The sequence below is a fragment of the Herpailurus yagouaroundi genome, unplaced genomic scaffold, assembly GCF_014898765.1.
Source record: "Herpailurus yagouaroundi ecotype Mexico unplaced genomic scaffold, PumYag 162, whole genome shotgun sequence".
Taxonomy (NCBI): Eukaryota; Metazoa; Chordata; class Mammalia; order Carnivora; family Felidae; genus Herpailurus; species Herpailurus yagouaroundi.
This window is the reverse complement of record NW_024412403.1, coordinates 53,597,105-53,619,219: the sequence shown is the minus strand read 5'-3', so window position 1 is coordinate 53,619,219 and position 22,115 is coordinate 53,597,105. Positions and strand designations below refer to the sequence as shown.

Genomic DNA, 22,115 nt, shown 5'->3' with positions numbered 1-22,115 from the left:
TAAACAAAACCATTTTTGACTCTTGATTCTGTATATACCACTCACATATACACAGAAACGTCTGTACATAGGCATTTTCACTTTAGCAATTTTCCTAAAAATGAAAAATTATAAATACCAAGCTATTTAATTATAGGTTAAGTAAAGCATAGTATATTCATACTGCATTATACTGAAGTCCTTACCAAGAGGAAGGTAGCTCTATATACTCACATGGGAACTTTGGCATCTTTATTATATAAAAAAAGTTCCATTACTGTAAAGTTCAATTATATAACATTTCATTTGTAAAGTAACATTACATAAGTTCAATTTCTGGAAAGAAAGAAATTACCATATATGAACATATGAACATACTTTTTAAAAATAAAAATTAAAAACTACCAAACTGGTAACATTACTTAACTGAGGAAGTAAGAAGTTTTAGGGAATTAGGAAGAAGATTGAAGAGAGAAAATGAGTATTTTATTTTATGTTAATCTAGTTTTAAAATACTTTTATAATTTAGATATTTTGTGCTTTGTATAATAATAAAAATCAGAAATTAAAGATTTTGGGAAGACAAGAGATAATTTTTTATTTTCTAATTGTCTAGATTTAGTCCCAGTGGTCTTGGTATTATTATGTGAAACACATTTGTTGACATATGTACAGTTGATGGGCAGTTTTTGAAATTTAATATATAATTGACATTATTTTGATTAGGTAAATGATTCTATATGTTCTAACACATGTATGTGAAAGCACACTTGCAAAAATAGTTCCACTTTTTAAAGCCACTGTTTAAAACTATATATATTCAGGAGTAGTATCATCCCATTAAATTATTCATAAATATTTGAATAAGTTACCCCTTAGGTTGCATTGAGTTCTGCATCTGTGATTTTAGCTTATTGTAATTTTTTAAATAATTATAAAGTGGTCCTTTGGGTGTCATAACAATTTAAATACTTACCTATTACTTTAGAGACTTCAGGGACTTAAAATTTATTTATTTATATATTTTAAAAGTTTTGTTTAAGTAACCTCTACCTACATCAAATATAGGGCTTGGATTCACAACCCGCGATCAAAAGTCAGACACCCCAACTTATAATTTAATTTTAATTGCTTTCATATTTATTTAGTTTTTATCTTGATCCATTGTCATCTTTTTTATTTCTGTAAAAATTATACAAACATACATACTTCATGGTAGACACAACTTATATATGAATGTGCATGCATGCATGTGTGTGTATCTTTGTATGTAGATGTATATGTATTTTTCTCACCAGGAGGATAAGATCTTTTAGTATGCTACAGGCTAAATATTGTCATTTATTTATCCTGCCCAGGGCCAGGTTCCTAATAGACACTTATGACTAAAACACTGCCTTTTTTAAATGAATTTTAATTACTTTTCTTTGTATCCCTTTTAACACCTTTTGTTTTCATATTTTCTTTATACTTACTGATACATTTGTGTCTTCTTTGTGACCTAGAGCTTTTCAATATTTAGACACCAAGAATTTTACTATGCCAAAATGTTCAAAACTAGTTAATCAAGAGAATAGATGTTTCATAAAACAATTTTTGGTTGCTGAAGTGATTAGTTTTCCTGACGGTGCTAGATTGGGAAAACAGTATGCAATTTAGAGTTAGAAATTTAATATAGAATTTGAGGAAAATAATTTAAACTTATTGAGCCTCAGATTTTTTTTTTAATTCAATGTGTCTTATTATGCTTTGGAGATTATATGACATAATAAATGTGTACCAAAGTATGTAGCATGCAGGAAGGGCTTGGCAAATGCTGCTTTTCTTCTGTTCCAGAATTTAATGTTCAGTTAGAATAATATATATATATATATACACATTATATATATATATATATATATATACACATTATATATATATTATATATATACATTATATATATTATATATATATGTATTTGCAATTTTGAAGTGAATTTAGGTGAGAATGTGGCATTTACAAAGAAACTAAAGCTATTTATATTTTCTTTTAAAACCGTAAGTTTTGTCTTTTGAGTCACTATTAACGCAAATCCCTTCCTAAAGGAACAGTACAAAACATTAAGTAGTCTGAAGTATTACAAAAGCTTATAAAATTGCTGATATAAGCTCAAATGTTTTAAAAAATGATTTTGTCGACCAAATTGTGATTACCAATTTAAAACATGTCTTAAGTAGTAACATTCCTGACAGGATCAAGTGTGAGGCATTTACTGTAAGTCATTGTATTTGAGAAAATTCAGTAGTACCAGTTCATGTCAGAAATACATTAACTTTGCCTTTTTTCCCCCCCAAATTCCAGGAACAATATGAATTATATTGTGAAATGGGCTCCACTTTTCAGCTTTGTAAAATTTGTGCTGAGAACGACAAAGATGTCAAGATTGAGCCTTGTGGGCATTTGATGTGCACCTCTTGCCTTACAGCATGGCAGGTATAATCAAGATTTAATGAGCAACACTCATGTCTTCCTTATATTCTCTGTTGCTATTTCTCTTTTCAGTTTTCTTCATCTTAATCATTCAGCAAATGATCTGATAAGTGCTTTCTTGGAGTAATTTGAAAAATCTTATGTGTTTGATTTTTCTGTCTTGTATAATTTCATTTTTCTTGCTGGCTGTGTTTTATATTGTTTCTTTTGCATGTACAATTTAATTTTAGGATTTAGTCATGAGTAGTTTGTAACTCTGTGACACCACTGATTTCAGAATGTCACATCAGTATTTCCAACTAATCATATTGATGTGACTTATGGTGGGTCAGATTCTATTTATAGTAGGTCACTTTCTGAAGCAAAGTAAATCCTAGGAGATAAATCTTATGTTGATGTTTCAGCAGGCCCTTTTCCTAGGAGGAGATGTGGCTCCTATGTCATGTATGTCAGTGGCTACGAATGGGAAAATCTGATGGGGAAAGTCTCCCGAATACTTACAGTTCTCACAGAAGCAGGCATAACATTTTCCAGTTTACCGAAGCAGAATCCAAGTTACCTCTTATGCAGATATTCAGTAAATACCAATTGGTTTGATGTTTTAGAATAAGACCCAGAGACTAACTAGTTTCCCCGTGGGCTTTCTTCTGTTTCTTTATCTGTAACAGAGGTTGTGGATTGAAAATGAGTCTGGACAGATTTCCAGTTTTGAATATTTGAAGGATTCACAGAAGATTTTGATCAAGTCATTTTTTCACTGCTGTGTAACATAGTATCAAAGTCAATATTGTTGATGGGGTTAAGAAAGCAAGTAATTCAATTTTCAAACCTTCTTAGAAATTTTGCTATTGAGTATATAATCGACATCCCTACCCCATTCCTGAGCCCTGTCAGGCTTGATCTTCTGTCTAACCCATAGCCTCGGCATTGCCTGTGGAAGAGGGGTAGCCTTAGAGGCTCAGGCCGGGAGAATGCAGGCCCAGGAGCGCTGGTGCTATTGAACTCATTACTTGGTAATAACATATAATGGTTTTCACAATCTTATGAAAAGAGGAAGAACTAGAAAGTGAGTTAAATTTGATTTACTTTTTCAATGCCATTTCTGAACTCCCAGACATTTTTGCCACCTCAGTAAAAATTGTTCCACATCCCTACACTTCTCTCTTTCAGTGTGCATAGGTTTGTATTTTACTTAGGTTTTCCTTGATATACTCTCCCTAATTTCCCTTTATCCCTTCATGATGTTGGTGAATTTTGTATAGTACAGGGAGAAGGTGGAGGAAGAGGGATGCTCAGTGTGGCATCAGCAAACTCATTCTCAGTTTGTAGGCACTTGATTGCTATGTAAGTTATGTTAATAATTTTTCTGCAGACGTAACAATGTCTTTTTATAAATGACTTTCAACAAGTTATGCTGGTAGAAGAGAGAACTATGTTTGCAAGTGTATTTCACATCAATCAGTAGAAAATAATACAGAGATATTGAGTCAGAGCCTGACAGATAGGACTGTGTCTGTTATGATGATTTGCTTTACCTGATAACCCATTCGGTATCTCAGGGTAAGTAGAGGCCAATTATATTTGTCATAGTTGGGTTGTGACTTTGTATTGACTTATGCCTTCAGGGTGGTTGTATGGTTTTCACGGGTACAAAGAAACTAAAACTTTGTATTTCTTCCTAAAGAAAACCAGAATTTTAAGCTGGTACAAAATCCCAGTACTCTGTGGCACTATGCTTGGTTTTGGCCTCTACTCTCGGGGCCTTAGTCTGGGAGCATACACATATTTACATATGGCAGGACTTGGCGCCTTTAACTTGCTACCTACCTGGTATTTGGAAGTTAAGTGGGTTAAAAGTCAGAAGCTCCCATTAGTTTGGAAGAAACCTTTGATTAGTAAAGATTGTTTAAAGCATAATACAAAATAGCTGTTTACCTCGAAGCCCAGAGTAAGTAAAACAGTATGACTGAATATAAAACAAACAGATTTTATTTATTTTAATTTTTGTATACATCTTGAAAGAAGTTTATGTTTAAAATTTCAGGGACAATAGTATACATTCTATTTAGTAAGTTTGTGAACTATTTGCAACAGGTATGTTATGTGCAAAAGACACAGGAACGTTTCCCTGTCGCCATGACTGTGTTATTAATCCTTTGTCCCTTATATCACCACACGTTTCTGTATATTACTGTGTATTCTCCAAATGGTACAGCTCCTCAGTGCCTTGATTCACTTCATGATTTCTAATACTGGTCTAATGGCCTTAATTAAGATGTGCCCAGTCATATTTGTAAATTGTTAACATTTACTTTTTTTTTTTTTTTTACTCTGAAGTAGTTCTCAATTTTACTTTTAGAAATTGAGGAACTGAATAAATTGCCAAGCACTGGAAACAGTCTTTGAGTAAAATTTTAGCAGAAGGTCATTATAAAGTGCAGTAGTAGTTTAGTAAGTGAACTAAACAAAAAAAAAAAAAAATGACAAATGAAAAAGTACTCAGAAAGTTGAAATAATCAGATTATATCACACTGTTATTAGCAAATAATGTTATTTTAATCTGGTCATAGAAATTTGCATATAGGTTAATGAAAAATGTTCAAAAGCATTATTTCAGCATTATTTTTAATTCTTCCCACACAAAATACTTTGTAATTAATAAATATTCTTGTAATTAAAAAAAATTTATGTATGTCCCTGTAAACTCTTACCTCATTGTATTTGTATTGTAAACATTATATATTTACCTATTTCTCTTCTAGAACCTAGTTTAGAATCCCTCTCTTCTAGTATTGTTACTCAGTAAATATTTATGGACTATATGGTAAATAGTGTGGAGAGAAGACTAAGATTACATTGAAAACATGTTAAATAGATAAATAGATAAATTGTTGATATTGTAGATCAGATGTCTTAGTTCTGTTCATTTCTCTTCTGAAAACTATGATTTTTTTCAAAGACCTTTTATTATGCTCAAGATCTGAGAATGAATTCTAAGAATTTTAATTCTCAGATTTGTTCTATTCAGTAGCTGCTGGATGATTCCCTTCAACTTTTCACATTTTGATTTTGTCCGCTTATTTTTGAGCCACATTATTTTACGTTTATTGCTTGCAGTAATGCTGGCACTAACCTAGAGGCAGTGAAACTGAGTTCCTCTTTATTACTTTTTTAAACCAAAAAAACACACATGGTGATCCCTGATTCACGTTTTCTCTACACTGAAGAATATTGTTCTTGGGCCAGGTTTTAAGAATTCCAAAGTGATATACCATAGTCTTTATGTCTCAGTGCGATCTTAGTGGTCAAAGGAAATGTCAACTTTTGAACATTTCCACTTTGGGATAACCTGAATATTTCTACCTCTGCATATAGATTTCACAAAGTAGTACTTCCTGCCAACCAACACATCTGCCTATTTTCATATAATATGAATAGCAATTTTTGACAATCATTTAAATATGTTACTGTAAAATGCCCATTACTTAATAAAAATCAAATTGTTACAAAGTTATTCCAGTTAAAATGCAGTTGATAAACTATAGATCTGCTAAAAAGCCCACCTTATGGCCTCAATCACTGCTCACAGGATTTAATCTAATTGGTGGTGAATAGAGAACTAAGAACAGTTATTGAACATTTCTATAGTTCTGCAGTATAATGTCAGGCATTGTATCTAAACTTGTAGATGCAGTGGGAAATGTATGAGTATGAAGTCTGGATAAGAGTACAGTATTCATGTCTCTCTTTTTCAGTGTTTTCCAGATTCAAACTGGTACAGACCTATAGTCCATATTTCCTGACTTTAAAGCCAGAGTTTTTGTTGTATATGCTTGTTTCTTTTTTCTGTAGAGAAAAAGTTGTTTTCCAACTCAATTATGCATAGGCTCGTTTGTTACTTTACTTGAGAGAAGCATACATAGCTTGTTTCATCCATCATTCTCCAACTTCTCAAGTCCATTTACTTATCTTTTTATTTAGGAAACATTCCTGGGCATCTGCTCTGTCCTGGTTCTGTACGAATCTGTGAGCTAGGAAGAATACTTAGACTCAGGCCTGACCCTCAAGAAGTTACAAGTAAATCTGAAAGTTTTATACAGAGGCATGGTATTAATAATAATTACTTGAAATGAGCATCCTGTTATCTTTCAAATTTAATTATGGATTTGAGACATCTTTTGTTACTTTCTACTCTTTTGGTTGGGCATGCTGCTAGGAAAAGGATTTTAAAGGTTGCATGTCTGCCAAGAAGCTCTGATAAATCAGAGTCCAATAGGAAAGAAATATTAAACCCTGACCATAAAACATTATGTGTCCAGCCAGTATGCATTTTCAGCAAGTCATTCTTCACCAACTTTTCCTTCCATTTGATGCCCTACTTTTGGTTTAATTGAATTCACTGCAAACTTAAATTTTATGTAATTAATGGAAACCCTAAGAAATGCACAGTAGCGGTGTCACTTAGTTGTTACAGGCTGCAAGTGGTTACCCTTTAATTTTTGTCATAATGGCCCATTAGTCATGCCTCTGAAGAGGTGTCAGATACTTCTTTCTCCTTCTGAAACATCTGTGTTATTTAATAAATTGAATAAGCAAGGCAGAGTTTGCACAGAATACTAAATAAGTTGGATAATCAACTCTCTAGAGGCAATCTTTGAAGCAATCTCTCTCTGGGTGCGGCGTTTCTGTTCTGTCTTTGGCAATAAAACCTGCAGAGTTTTCTTTCACTTCCTTGCTGTTCCATAGATATTAACAAAACATTTTTCTTCTTCATCCAGAACTCCTCCATATCTTCCTTTTTGTAGCAGCATATTGAGCAGCAGTGATGGTGCAGGCTTACTGCATGAGGTATAAAGTAAGGGGCTCTTTTCATACTGGTTTGTTTTGTTTTGTTTTGTTTTGTTTTGTTTTGTTTTGTTTTGTTTTGTTGTTTTTTGCTCCAGGAATCTAGAAAATGTCTTCTGAGCTTGTGAATGGCACAAATTCCAAACTATATTCTTCAAATCTTCAAAATAAAAATGGATAGGGGCACTTGGGTGGCTCAGTCGGTTGAGCGACTGACTTTGGCTCAGGTCATGCTCTTGCGTTTTGTGAGTTCGAGCCCCGCGTCAGGCTCTGTGCTGACAGCTCAGAGCCTGGAGCCTACCTTGGATTCTGTGTCTCCCTCTCTCTCTGCCCCTCTTCGGATTCTGTGTCTCCCTCTCTCTCTGCCCCTCCCCCACTCATGCTCTGTCTCAGAAATAAACATTTTTAAAAATTCAAAATAAAAATGGATACATATATATCAGTTGGATATGCAGCCTTGTTTTGAATTACTGCCAAGGACTTTAATTCAATTAAAAGTAAAATTAACTTTTTCCTGTGATTATTACTTCTGTACTTTTTCCAAATAATTTAAAGGAAAGATATTAGAATGTTCAAAATAATATTTCATAGAGTCATTAGATGAAAATCAGTAAGCCCTGATTTTAATATGGAATATGATTAAAGAGATTTATGAATGTCCCATATTTAGAGAGCATTGTGGGGCAAAAAATGTGTAGTTATCTAAGAGGAGAGAAGCCAGCTCACATGGTCACATTTAAGGCACAAAGAAATAATCTTTTTCTGTATCTTCCCTCAAAAGCAACCAACCTTCACATTTCTAGCCTCAGTGTAATTTTGTAACCTTAGTACTACAAATAATAAAATTATATTTGCCTATAAGAATGTTGTAAATTGGTATTTCTCCCCTTGATTACATGTTGTGTCTTTTTGTATAAAAGTGATAAAGTGTTGGAGCTCCTGTTTCACTGTGGGAGTGATGTAGGGGCTACTAGAGTCATTAAAAGATGTTACAATTATTTCATGAACTACAGTGATGACAGTAGGAATGAAAAGGAGGAGAAAATAAAATTTGGTAGAGCAAATGCTTGAGTCCAGTGACTGTATTAAATGGGGTCTGACTGTATCGTGCTGTGCCTGGACAATAGCAGGTATTGGCACCTGGGAAACATTTTCAGTTGGATCTAACAAAGGCCTTTAATAGGTGCTTCAAAAGTTGACTCCCTTAAATAAAGCATCCTCAGAATGCAAACACATAAACTTCATGAATTAACATTTTAAATTGGGTTCTAGCAACAACTATTTTAAAAGTTCTTACTATGTAAAAATATATCCCAAGGAATCCTATAATTACTAGGACAAGTTTTTCATCTTCATTAAAAGCTGAAACCTTTCAATTCGAGTGAATAGAATATTTATTGATTAAAGTAGTTTTGTAATTTGAACAATAGGGTTTTTTTTTTTCATTTTTGAATGATCAATAGTAGGCAGCTACTTTTAAACTTCATCTTAACCTAGGTTATGAATCTGATCTTAAGGAACTACACCCTGATGCTGCAGTGTAGGATAGTGGTAGTGTAGTGATGAAATGATTCGATTCATATAACAGGCCACCTGAATGTAATTTCCTGCACACAGATGCTTAGCTATGTGACCTCCATCAAATTATATAAACTCTCATTTTTTTATTGGTAAAATGAGGATGATAATTGTATCTACTTCATAGGGTTAAATGAATTAATACGTGTATAGTGTTTTCAACAGTGCCTGGAATCTTAGTATTGTTCCTAATGTAATACCTGATAGTATCATTTAGGAAACTGTCTCATATTTCTGATTATTCTTAATTTATGAACATTGGTGATTCTGTGGTTTAAAAGTAGTTTAAAAATTGCATCATTTCATAAGGTGGGAATTCTTGTGGTTGTGTGAATTTTTTCAGATGTTAAGACATGTTTCTTCAGTTATCTTACTATACTAATTTGCTTTTGAAATTATCTTTATAGTAATTCTGCCAGTATTTGCATAGCACTTTGAAAGATTTGAATTAATTTATTTTTGAGATATCCCTTAAATTGTACATTCCCTCATTACACCCTACAGAATAAGATGAATAGCTTACCCAGGATCACACAGCTGTAATTGGTGGGTGTAGGGTTCCAATTCAAGTGTCCTGATTCAGAATGTCTGTGCTTTCTTTCTGACTTGGTGTTTTCATGGGCCTCACAAGTTAAAACCAGAAGAGCCTAGATTCACCAATGTCTTTTGTGAAGTAAAATCTACTGAGTCCATTAGAATGGATGGAGTCCCAAATGCTTCCTCTTAACATTCTCAGAATGTGAATATGTTGAGGACTAGAAAAGGAATTATTTATTGGTTTTCTTTATTAACATATGTTCCTTGATCTTGCATTAAGTACATGTTGACAGAAACATTATTTTAATTATTGAGGCACAATCCTGATGAGTTATATGTCTATCGAAGACATTCTTCATGTGTATTCAATCAACCATATGACAGAAACTAAGGCAGAGTATCAAAGTGGCATTTGAGAATTTATAGTTAGACCTAATTTGCATATGGCAGTATTTAGTTTACAGAGAAAGAGTGATGGGTGAAGTCATATTAGAGTAAATATCATTAAGGAGACACGTTCATTGTGATCTATGTCTGGAAATCAAAGTGGATGTACATTGCAGCTGGGTTTTGGGGGGGATTTTTTTTTTGTTTTTAATTCAGTGAGTAATGTGAACCCTCTACAAAGATAAAGCTAAACAAAATATTTTTTGTGATGTGTACTCACAAAACAGCTACTCTAACATACGTCAGTAATTTGTATAGTATTAAACTTCCAGATAGCAGAGATGGAGGAAATGTAAATTCAGGTATTGAAGAGCTAGCTATTCCTAATCTTTCTCTTGGTGCCACCAAGATGCTGTTATTACCTCCCCCTGCTCTCTTTCCGAACCCCTCTTTTCAGTTACCCTCTGTCGGGAGCTCCAAGTCATCCTTACCAAAGCAATGTGCGAAGTGACATTGAAATTTCTAAGAGAAGCTTTTGTAGCTGAGTGCTGTGGCATAAACATTGTGGGCACTGTACTAAAAAATAATGACTTTAATATTTACATCAAGGGCACTAATTTTTAGTTATGGTAATTATACTTTAGTTAAGTATTAATAAATTTTTCTGTTTTTAGATACACCCTAAAACATTATAGATGAATTTATGTAATGTATAGGATATGCTTCAGAATAATCCAAGTGAGTAAGTGGAAGGTACAGATGGAACAAGATTGGACATAAACTGATAGTTGTTAGAGTGGAGTGGTAGGTGTATACAAACATATTACCCTTTTCTCTCTACTTCTGTATATGTTTCAGATTTTCTATATATATATTTTTTAACATATGAACAAAAGATGTGTCTACTTAGGGCCCAGAGTCCTACTTTCTATCCTTCGTGCACTAAAGACACACAGGGAACATCTTTCCTATCTTGCCCTTATATATTAGACTATCTTTTTGAAATTATCTTACATAGATCTGTTAGAAAATTCCATTACAGTCACAGAATATGGATCCCTTTTGACTTTTCTGATAAGGGGATTTTATCTAGATGACAACATATTGAATATGCACTTACGTTTAATGTTCCTGTTAACAAAAGACAGGAGAAAGGTTTAGCTTTCCTTAAGTATTTATTCCTGTGTTAGGAAATGTTAATGTAATATAAAATAATTAAGGCGTAGATTTATCATCTGTTGTAGAATGATGGAGCAAAATATTTAAGTTGCCTTGAAGCGCACCAGCTTAAGCATATGCAGCAATAAACATCAAAGGATTTTGTATCGGCATGCCTGTATTTCTCCACAGCACCTTAGTTCAACTACTTTACCATTCCAAGTTTCTTTCCCAAATTATCTAACAGTAAATGAATAAGGAAATGCTCTGCTTTCTTTTCATTGACCTATGCAAAGAATGTTTGTTTTTCTTTTTTAACAATTGGTGTGGCAAAGAGAGATGTTCAGTTTGTTAATCTGAGTGATATTTGGAAAAGAATAACCCATCCAGCACATGATCTGCCTGAGTGACAGATCAGCAATTGTCCAGTGAGAGGAGAAGCAAAAGTATCACTCCACTACTGATCAGAGTGTCACCGGAGGGGATGTAGATCACCAGTTTCCCACCATAACAAGTGGGTGGGACAGTCTTAAGTACTAAATGGTTTCTTTAAAGATGTTAGTTCTTTTGCATCCCTGTCTCATCTCTAAAAAGGTGCTGATTCATCTCATTTCTGCCTTTAAATGATTTTATGATTTCTTCTATTTTTTTAAAGCTTACTTATTTATTTTTGAGAGGAGGGGAGACGGGCAGAGAGAGAGGGAGAGAATCCCAAGCAGGCTCCACTCTGTCAGTGCAGATCACGACATGGAGCTCCATCTCACAAACCGTGAGATCGTGACCTGAGCAGAAATCAAGAGTCAGATGCTTAACCAACTGAGCCACCCAGACGCCCCTGCTTTTTACTATTTTTTAAATAACACACTACTAAAATCAGGGTAAAATGCAGAAACAAAAAATGATGGTGAGTATCAGACACCATCTATTTCTAGAAGACAGCATCATATGCAGGGCGAGAACACAGTCTTCTCCTATTTCCCTGCCAATTGTGAATTCCGGAATTGGGAGACTTTGAACAAAACGTTCAATAATTACCAATAAATGAGTTTCTGGCCCAAAAGTATTAGCACAGATCTTTTTGCAGTATCTAATTTGAAAGCAAGATGAGAGGTAGAATTTAATATTTCACATGGCATTATATCCCAAATGAGCTGGGTCAGAGTGACAGGCTCTCAGGACAGATGATGGTTTCTGGATGTAAATTTACTTTTATTTTTTCCCACCAATTATAAATCAAGACTTTTAAAAACCTAGGCAATTAAATGGAAATATTTATCCATAGTTACATGCATAGCAACTTTTCCAGAATGGCTGAATGGCTTGTTTTAATTGATACTGCTACTTTGTTTATAATGAATTTTTATCAAAATGTCCTTTTTGTAGAATGTTTAATTAGCTGGTGCCTTTTGGTAAAGAGGGATATGATTCAATTTCCATTTTCCTACAGGACCCTGAAGTTTTGAAACATTACAATTGTAAAAGAACATTCAGAAAAATAGTTAGGCTCCTTTTCTTAGGCAAATCAGAGATTTTTTTTTTTTTTAGATAAATCTTTCTTTGAAAATTTGACATACTGAACGTTTATCACATTTTGTTGGTGTTCTACTCTATTAATTTCTTCAAGACAGATCTTCCTTCACTCTCACTGCCTACCCTAAAACCTCTTGTATGCAACTTCTTTTTATAGCTGGAGAACATTGGCCCCTCTCAGTACTGTTGTATTTGAACAAAAACCAATTACATTTTTTGTTTGTTCAGGAGTCAGATGGCCAGGGCTGCCCCTTCTGTCGCTGTGAAATAAAAGGAACAGAGCCCATCATCGTCGACCCCTTTGATCCAAGGGACGAAGGTTCCAGGTGCTGTAGCATCATTGACCCCTTTGGAGTGCCGATGCTGGACCTGGATGATGATGATGACCGAGAGGAGTCCTTGATGATGAATCGGTTGGCAAATGTTCGAAAGGTAAAATTATAAAACACAGGTTTAATCGGAGTCATGTGTGGACATGAAAAAGGAATGATGCTGTCCCTAATGGGCTATGTCTGAGTGTTTGGGGGCTTGGGGAAGAAACATGGAAGAATCAAAAGAAAGGTGAAGACCTCGGTAATGTTGATAGGCTGATGAAATCATAGACAAAGAACTAGAGTCTACTCAAAGTTTTTTCGCTGCTTTTAAACTTCAAAATGAGAGATGGTGAGAGCTTACATATAGAATCCAAGATCGTCTAAGATTGGCAAAAGCAGTCCTGTGAATAAAAAATTAAGAAAAATTAAGAAAACTAAGAAAATATAAAAATTGGTAATGATGAAACTGATTACAAATAGTCTTTGTTAAAGTCTAAAAGAAGTGTCTGATAGTGATTTTCTGACCAGGAGAGCCAGGCTTCCATTTGGCTACTGAGAATTCTGTCACATAATATTTACCTTTGTGAATTTACCATAGTGTGGGGTTTGCTTCTCAAAATTGCTGACTCAGAAAATGGACTTTGTGAATTGAGAATGGATCCTACATGCCCAGTTGGAGTAACTAACCCCACAAGAAGCTAGTCAATAAACCAGAATGCCAACTGAATAATTTACAAGCCAGAAATATAATGACTAAGAGAGTTGGCCTCTCAGATATCAGGCCATGCTCTGTACGGAAAGATATGTGAAAGTCATATTCACAAAGTTTTGCGTTCTCAAAATCAGAGAACTAGCAATGAGTGGTATAAAAGTTGCTGAAAATGGAGTGTGAAGGTGTCCCCTCCTGGCCCTCCTCCTGACTCATGGCAGACAGGGCTAATCAATCATGGCGCTCATCCCTACTGAGGTCAGACCTGGCCTTATAGAACCTCCGCTGCAGTTCATTAGGATTTGGCAGGTAACATGAATCTTATTTGCCATGTAGTTGGACTGATAATAATGTGTAATGGCATCAGATCATTTGCATCTGTCTCCGTGGTAGAGAAACACTTGGCACAGAGAACAGAGGAGGCATTTGTTTGGGTTACTCCTCCTTAACTTCCTTAAGTTTATCTCCTGGCTTCCTGTATTTTCTACATTTCAATGTTCCATGCTCAACAAAGACATATGCCCATGGGATTTTTCACCTGTGCAGGTATGTTACCATCACCAACATGGCCACTTTGACATTTTTGGTCTGAGATGACTTCTATTCTTCATATCATTAATTTTCATAAATGTCATAATTTAACTCGCAGAGAAACTACTCTTGATTCTGTCCTTTAATCCTGACAACTAAGTTTTGAAGGATATAATCCCTTTCACCCCAGAGACAGAAGAAAGGAAGTAGTTATTCCTCAGTGTCTTTTATAGGAACAAAGATTTTTCACGTATTTTATTCTCTCAACAACTTGGAGAGGCAAATATTCTTCTCATTTTTCAGATAAGGAAATGAGGCTCAGACTACACGTGTGACTTGGCTACATTAGTAGGTTGTAGAAACTAGATTCTAACTTACGTTTTCTGGATAACAATACAGTGATGTATCCCAAACCACATGTGTAACTCTCTCCCATGCAGAATCATGAAATGGTTCCTACTAAGTCAGATTATAGAGTGTATTGCTAGAATATTTATCATACAGTATTATTAAGTTTAAATAATGGTGGTAATTAAATAGTGACATTGATGATTTCAGTGACAGGATGCTGTTCTGGGTTCTTGATCTCATTCGACAATCATTCCAACCCAATAGAGAAGCTACGGTTACTGTCCTGTTTCATAAAAGATAAAGCTAAGGAGTAAAGAAATGAAATATCTTGCCTAAGATCCTAGTTACTCTATAGTAGAACCAGTACTTTATTCCAGATCTTCCTAATTCCAAAAATCCAGTTTGGAGCCATCATGTAATGTGCCTCTTTTGCCCTCTTTGGAACATGTCACACACATTGAACTTGATAGAATGTAACTAATTGTCCTCTGAAGGTCTTTCCAGCTCCATGATATAATGTACATCATGAATAATTTTGGACTCCCAGTACAGTTGTAACTAGAAATTAAATATAATTTGAATTTTATCTCTTGGTAAAAACATAAAATTATAAAAATAAATATATTTATGCCCTATAAAAATATTTACACCCACGCTAACTTAATAGGTCGCCAAAAACCCAAGCAAATTCAGTTAAGACCTGTTAATTGATATATAATGACTATTAAATCTGTTGTCCAGTATACTAGCCATATGTGGCTATTTAAATGTAAATTTAAAATAATTAAAGTTTAATAAAATGTTCCTCAGTCACATTGAATATATATATATATATATGTATATATATATATATATATTTTTTTTTTTTTTTTGAGAGAGAGAGAAGGAGAGAGAGAGAGAGGGAGAGAGAATTCCAAGCAGGTCCACGCTCAGCATGGAGCCTGAGGCAGGGTTCGATCCCACAATCCTGGGATGATGACCTGAGCCAAAATCAAGAGTCAGACGCTCAACCGACTGAGACACCTAGGGCCCCTTGAATATATTTTAAATGCTCAGTAGCCACTTGGGTATAGTGGCTACCGTACTGAACTGTATAGATAGAGAACATTTTCTATAGGTATTGAGATATCTGTTGAAATAAGAGAAATATCTATTCTCCGATAGATAATTGTATTGGACAGAGCTTTCTTAGATCTCCCCTGTAAGCTGTTATTGGAAGAAGCTAGCCCTTGATGCAAAACCTTTCCTTTTAACTTAATAACCTAATGGTCTTAGCTTGGCCTGGATATTTGACAGTGTTATAGCACTGGAATCAGCAAGCTATGACCTGTTTATGTTGGTTTGTTTTTCTGTGAGCTAAGAATGATTTTACATTTTATATGGCTATATATTTAAATGCGTTTATAAGTAGCTACATAATTTGCTTGTTTCTGTTTCGTTTTTTTGTTTTCTGTTGTTTTTTTGTTTGTTTTTTTTTTTTTTTCTTCTTGGCCTGCAAAGCCTAAAATATTTACTATCTGGCCCTTTAAGGAAAAGATTGCATTCCCCGGATCTAGGATGCAGTAAGCACACAAAGAATGTTTATTGAATGCATAGATAATAGGGAAAGACAGAAAGTTATTTAAGAAACACACAACAGCTCAAGTAGTTCAAGTGACCTAGGAGATAATGTTTTCTAGCTAGGAAAAAGGCATTTCACTTTTCTTTACTAAGTGGGTTTTCTTCTTTCATTGATGTCAGGGGAGAATATGGGGTCTTAAGGGTAATTCTTTCAAGAACTTTGTATACTTTGCTCGCTGGGAAACAGTAGCTGCCCTCTATGAGTTTAGGCAAAGTTGCAGTCTTGTCTATTTCCCACTGAATTAAGTTGAAACTTCAGCCTTGCTTCACTAGGAACCCTGACAACCACAGGACTCACTGGTGACGTAAAATGAGCAGCAGAATATTCAAAGGTGGCTCTCGTGGTTTCCCTACATCTTCTCACCTACTCTCAAGACCGTGCATGTTTTGTTTTCCCTGGGCACACTGGTGAGCTTTCTGTCAAGGGAGTTCAGAGAATTTTACATTGATCTTTTTAGTTTCCCAAGAAGAGATGGTGGTCTCAGACATTTATCGTTCCAGAAGTCACCCTTCGGTGGTTTTTTTGGAAGTCAACAGTGTCATTTAATAAAGCTCCACTACAGTGTTATTTCTCTGCTTTCCTTTGACACTAGTTAGGTATTGGAGAAATTTAAACAACTTGTAATTATTTGTTTTTAAGTTGAGCAATCATATTTCAAGTAAATGTGTACACTTATCTGCCTCTAGTCAATTAAACAGATTGTAAGTTTTATAATATTTCATAAATCACTGCCACTTAACTTTCAGTAAAACCTAGATTTTAGTGTAGATACAAGTATCAGTTCTTTCTAATTGGGAAAAACATTGCCATGTCATTATGTTCTCATAGTGCTTTATATGTACTTCTGTTTCCAGAGTTACACTAAATTGTTATGTTTTATCTAGAGGACTGCCTTATCCATTAGACTTAATTCCTAAGGCTGGTGTCAATGTCTTCTTTATTTTGTGTTTCCTGGTGCCTAAACACACACAGCATATATTTATTAAGTGAAACAACAAATGTACATGCATGTTCACATGCTCTTTGAAATCAGTGACCCGATGTTATACATCTTTGTTCCAAACTGAAGACTGAATATAAATGTACAAAATATCAAATTATAGGTTCTATTCAGTTCTTACAGCTGAGGTTATAAACAAATATCACACTGTCATTTTGACATGGTAGCTCCTCTACCTGAATTTTCTTCCTTTCTGTTTTTTCAGTCATTCTGTTGCCTCAGTCACTCACTCACTCGCTCATTCATTCATTCGTTTTTAAACATTTCATTCTCTCATTTCCAAGAGTGACTGTAAGTCATTGTGCAGCAGAACAATTCTGTTTTCTTCTATCTTCTATTTCAGTAGTTCTCTTTCTCCTGTTCATGAACAGGTTGTTGACTATATTTGGAAATAATTTTTGCCCATCTTAAGCATATTGCATTCTTTAAATTGGTGATGCTTCTATCATAGCATGGAGAATGGAGCTGTTTGTATATTCCTGTTACCATGGTGATATCCTGTAGCTGGAGTTTATAAATAGTAGCATACTGAACATATAGAATATGTTTTTATTGTTTATTTTATAAATATATTAATGCTAATCTTACAGAAGCAAACTGAATGTATAATTCTACAGTATAGCATATTGGTTACCACCCTAGAAATAGTCTATTTGTAATTTTAACTACAAAATGTTTTAGCTTTTGCTTGAAATTGTAGCACTGCCTGAGGTCTCAAGCTGTCAGAATTTCTAGGATAATTGGATCTGAGTGAGTCCTCAGAGGAAGTCTAGGGTGTGATTGGTAAGATCATGTCCTTCTCTCTGACTTCAATAGATCAGAGCTAAGAAAAGGTGTCAGTTGCCAGTCAGAATTTTGTTTGCCAAGAGTGTAAAGAGGCTTAACAATTCCTGAGCAATTATGTTGATAGAACATATTTTTCACCACATACGTAAAATAAAATGAAGATTTGCACTCAAAGTGAAAATGTTGACAGACTGAGCTAGTATATGAACTGAGACTTATTCCTTTGGTCTTAAATCTTATATTTTCTTGAAACCAAATTTAAAATTTTAATGAATGGCCTTATAAAAATAAATACATGTGTGACCCGAGATCAAGGTAATTATTCTTCTTTTATACTTTTTTATGCATTCTCCTAATGTTGCCCTCATCAGTTAAAATACATATTACTAATTAAAAACTGATATTATTACCTAATTCTTGCTTTTCCTAATAATAATGTGTGAGGAGAAGACCCATAGTATTCCTGATCCTAAGGAAAGAGTTATGTGTAGGGTTCAGTATTTTTAGGAAAATGTTGCTTTTTTAATATGACTTTGATTCCAACCACAGAGCTCAGGTCCATGTTGGAGAGTAGAAAAGACCAAAATTAGAACAAAAGTGAATTACAAAAATGACAGTAGACATTCAGAATATAGGACGTTGGTCTCAATTACAGGCAGTTCTGCCTCCTGAAGGTATTCAGAAATAATATGAGGATGTTTTTGGTTTTCACAATGACCAAGGGTGGGAGAAATCTGTGGCAGTTAGTGGCCAGAGATACGAGACATCCTGCAACCCATGGCACAGTGCTACCCAAGAATTACTATGATCACATGCCAGTAGTCCTCACCCCTCCCTCCACGCAATGTAGGTGGTCATGGGTGACAGTAAGCAATCCAAAGTCACAGGTTCATCATTTGCCATTTAATTGCATTCTGTTCACTGATTTTCTTAAAGCTCTCCATGCAAAATAGTAGCATATTTTTTATTAGTGTGTGATTAACAAAGGAAAAAACTGCCTTGTCCAAGTGCCATATGATGTTACAGGTGACTGTAAAGATGTTGTTATGTATTCCTTAAAAATGGTTTGAATAATTAGTAGTTTAGGATAAGCAAGCACTTGAACTCTTGTACTTGGTTTGAGTCGGTCTCCTATGGTAGACCGCAGGCTCCTGGAGACCGGAGGCTGTGCCTTGCCCTTCTTTTCCTTCCCAGAGACTTGCATAGTACCTACCACATAGGTGGAGGTAGGAGAAACCATGGAGAAAGGTTTGTTTTGTTTTGTTTGCTTTGTTTTGTTTTTAATATAACTTATTGTCAAATTGGCTAACATACAGTGTGTAAAGTGTGTTTTTGGTTTTTGGGGTAGATTCCCTTGGTTCATTGCTTACATATAACACCCAGTATTCATCCCAACCAGTGCCCTCCTCAATGTCCATCACCCATTTTCCCCTCTCTCCCCCCCCATCCACCTTCAGTTCTTGTATTTAAGAGTCTCTTATCGTTTGCCTCCCTCCCTTTCTAACTATTTTTCCCCCTTCCCTTTCCCCATGGTCTTCTGTTCAGTTTCTCAAGATCCACATATGAGTGAAAACATACACTATCTGTCCTTCTCTGACTGACTTATTTCACTCAGCGTAAGACCCTCCAGTTGCATCCACGGTGCTGCAGGTGGCATGATTTCATGTTTTGTTTTGTTTTTAACTGAATGCTCAGTAGTGACACTGAAGAAGAGGTCCCTGGAGTCTACCAACCTGGTTTATGTTCTAATTAATATCTTTTGTGTTTTGCATTGGTTATTTAACCCTCTGTGTCTCAGTGGCCTTATCTTTGAAACCCTACCTCTTAGGGTTGAAATTACTATGAGTTACTATAGTATATATATATATAGTATATATATATATATATATACTATAGTATATATATATAACTCATAATATATATGAGTTACTATATATAAAGCCATTGGAACAGTGCTGGTACATAGTAAATGCTAAGTATTAGTTGTAATTAAACATTATTTTTATATACTGTTAATATTTAAGATTCCTGAGATCTTGCTGTGATTCTGAGAATTAAATATCAGTATTTTTGAGATGTCTATGGAGGTTTATTTTTTTTTTTCTTTTAGATACTGTTAGCTATTATTTAGGAAGAACTAGACACCAAAACTGTGTTGGTTTGGCAAGCAGTTGGTTTTGTTTCTTTGTTAATATCTACGTAGTTATGGTTTCATTGCATGGCCCCGTTAAAATAATTTATTATTTTATTTAGTCTTTAAAACTCAAAAAAAATGCAAAGTTGCCAACAGGTCAGCTGAAATGCTATTTTAAACACTGAATAATTTAGATAAGCTTACAGTAGTCTTGTTTTCCACATAAGTAAATTGAAGTAATTAAGTAGTCTCTAAAGGACAGTGAAGAAGTACAGTAACTAAATAGTAATTGCTTATTGTTCAAACCAGCTGTACCTGGTATTTTGCAAGCAATATAGGTTTCACATGAGGGCATTTTTCAGCGACTAAAGTTTATTCCTTTAATCCCCAGAATGTTCTTGTTTCTCAGCCATTTTTATGGAAATATTTCTGAATTATATGTCACCCTTCCCTGAGTTTTCAAAATTGGTTATGCAGCTGAGTGAATCCAAGGGCATGAGAAGCCACTACAATCAGCATGACATACTTCTTGAAGCTTACGTTTGCTACGAGATTTCAGGAAAGGTTGCGCGAAGAAAGGGGAACATAATTTTAAATTAAAATCACATATATATTTGGATCAGGATGCAAAATTCATATAAATGTTTAAAGTAAAATGTAAACTTCAAAGAGATTTCAGGGTTAGGGAGGCTGGTCACAAGCCAGGGGATTATGTCCTCAGAACAGGTGCTTCAGGGGAAGCAGCATAGCTCAGTGTAGTTAACAGTGTTTAACATTTCAATGGAGCAGTCTTTGGGGTTATTCCACTTGTGAGGCTGTTTGCACTTCTTTAAAGTTCAATTTTATCAACCACCTCCCTGCCAAACCTTAGGGAAGGCAACTCCTCCTCCACTCAGCAGTTTTCCTGTTCTTCACTACTTCTAATTCATAGTATCTAAAAACATCTGGAAGTTACTAGTGGAATGTAAGCAATAATGATAATTTAAAATATTGAACATCATTTTATATACAAATCAAATATCTGTCTTAGCGAGGGAACATGGTGCCTACACTATGTTTTACAGGAAGAAATGCAGCAGACTTTTTCCCCCTCTTTGGAGGACTTTGTTGGGTTTTGGTTTTTTGGTTTTTTGGTTTTGGCTGGTTGTTTTTTTCTTTTGTTTCATGTAGGGATTTTAAGACTTTTATTTTAAAGACTTTAGAGTGGTGTTAGATTCACAGCACAATTGAGGGGATCATAGAGATTTCTCATGTCCCCCTGTCCCAATACATGTGTAGCTTCTTCCCCTATTATCTTCATCCCCCATCAGAGTGGTACACTTGTTAACAATTGATGAACCTACTTTGATGCATCACTGTCACCCAGAGTCCATGGTTTTCATTAGCGTTCGCTTGTGGTAGTGTACGTTCTGTGGATTTGGACAAATGTCTAATGACACGTATCCACTATAATAGTATCATGCAGAGTAATTTTCACTGCCCCCCAAATCCTCTGTGCTCTACCTTTTCTAGAATGTCGTGAGTTGGAATTATACACTATGTAGCCTTCTCAGATTGGTTTCTTTCACTTAGTAATACGCATTTAGAATAGGTATAGTTTTCTAAGAGCACGGAACAGTCTTCCATAGTGGCTGTACCATGTTTTATTTACGCCAGCAGTGAATGAGAGTTTTATTGCTCCACATTCTCGCCTGCATTTAGTGTTGTCAATGTTCTTGATTTGGGCAACAAGGACATATATAGTGGTATCTCAGTGTTTTAATTTACATTTCCCTGATGACCTATGATGTGAAGCATCTTTCCATTTATGCTTATTTGGCATCAGTTTATCTTTGGTGAGGTATCTGTGAAGGTATTTGGCCCATTCTTAATCCAATTATTTTCTTATTGTTGGGTTTTGAGAGGGTTTTTTTTTTTTGTTTTTTTTTTTTGTTTTTTTGTTTTTTTTGTATATTTTGGGCAACAGTCCTTTACAGATGTGTCTTTTCCAAATATTGTCCTCTAGTTTCTAGTTGTCTTTTTATTCTCCTGATAGTTTCTTTTCCAGAGCAGAAATTTTAATTTTAATTTTAATGATGTCCAGCTTATCAATTATCTCTCTTGAATCATGCCTTTAGTGTTGTATCCAGAAAGTGGTTACCAAACCCAAGCTCATCTATATTTCTCCTATTTATCTTCTAAGGGTT

At 34.7% G+C, this 22,115-nt stretch overlaps 1 protein-coding gene across 3 annotated transcripts in view; it reads left to right on the top strand.

Annotated features, from left to right (window-relative positions):
* CBLB (Cbl proto-oncogene B) overlaps positions 1-22,115 on the top strand; it is a 214,549-nt gene that overhangs the window by 127,262 nt on the left and 65,172 nt on the right. For all 3 annotated transcript variants that reach the window (XM_040484406.1, XM_040484407.1, XM_040484405.1), the window contains exons 9-10: positions 2,320-2,451; positions 12,712-12,915. In XM_040484406.1, the coding sequence (XP_040340340.1) occupies positions 2,320-2,451; positions 12,712-12,915 (336 nt within the window). The remainder of the gene's footprint in view (positions 1-2,319; positions 2,452-12,711; positions 12,916-22,115) is intronic.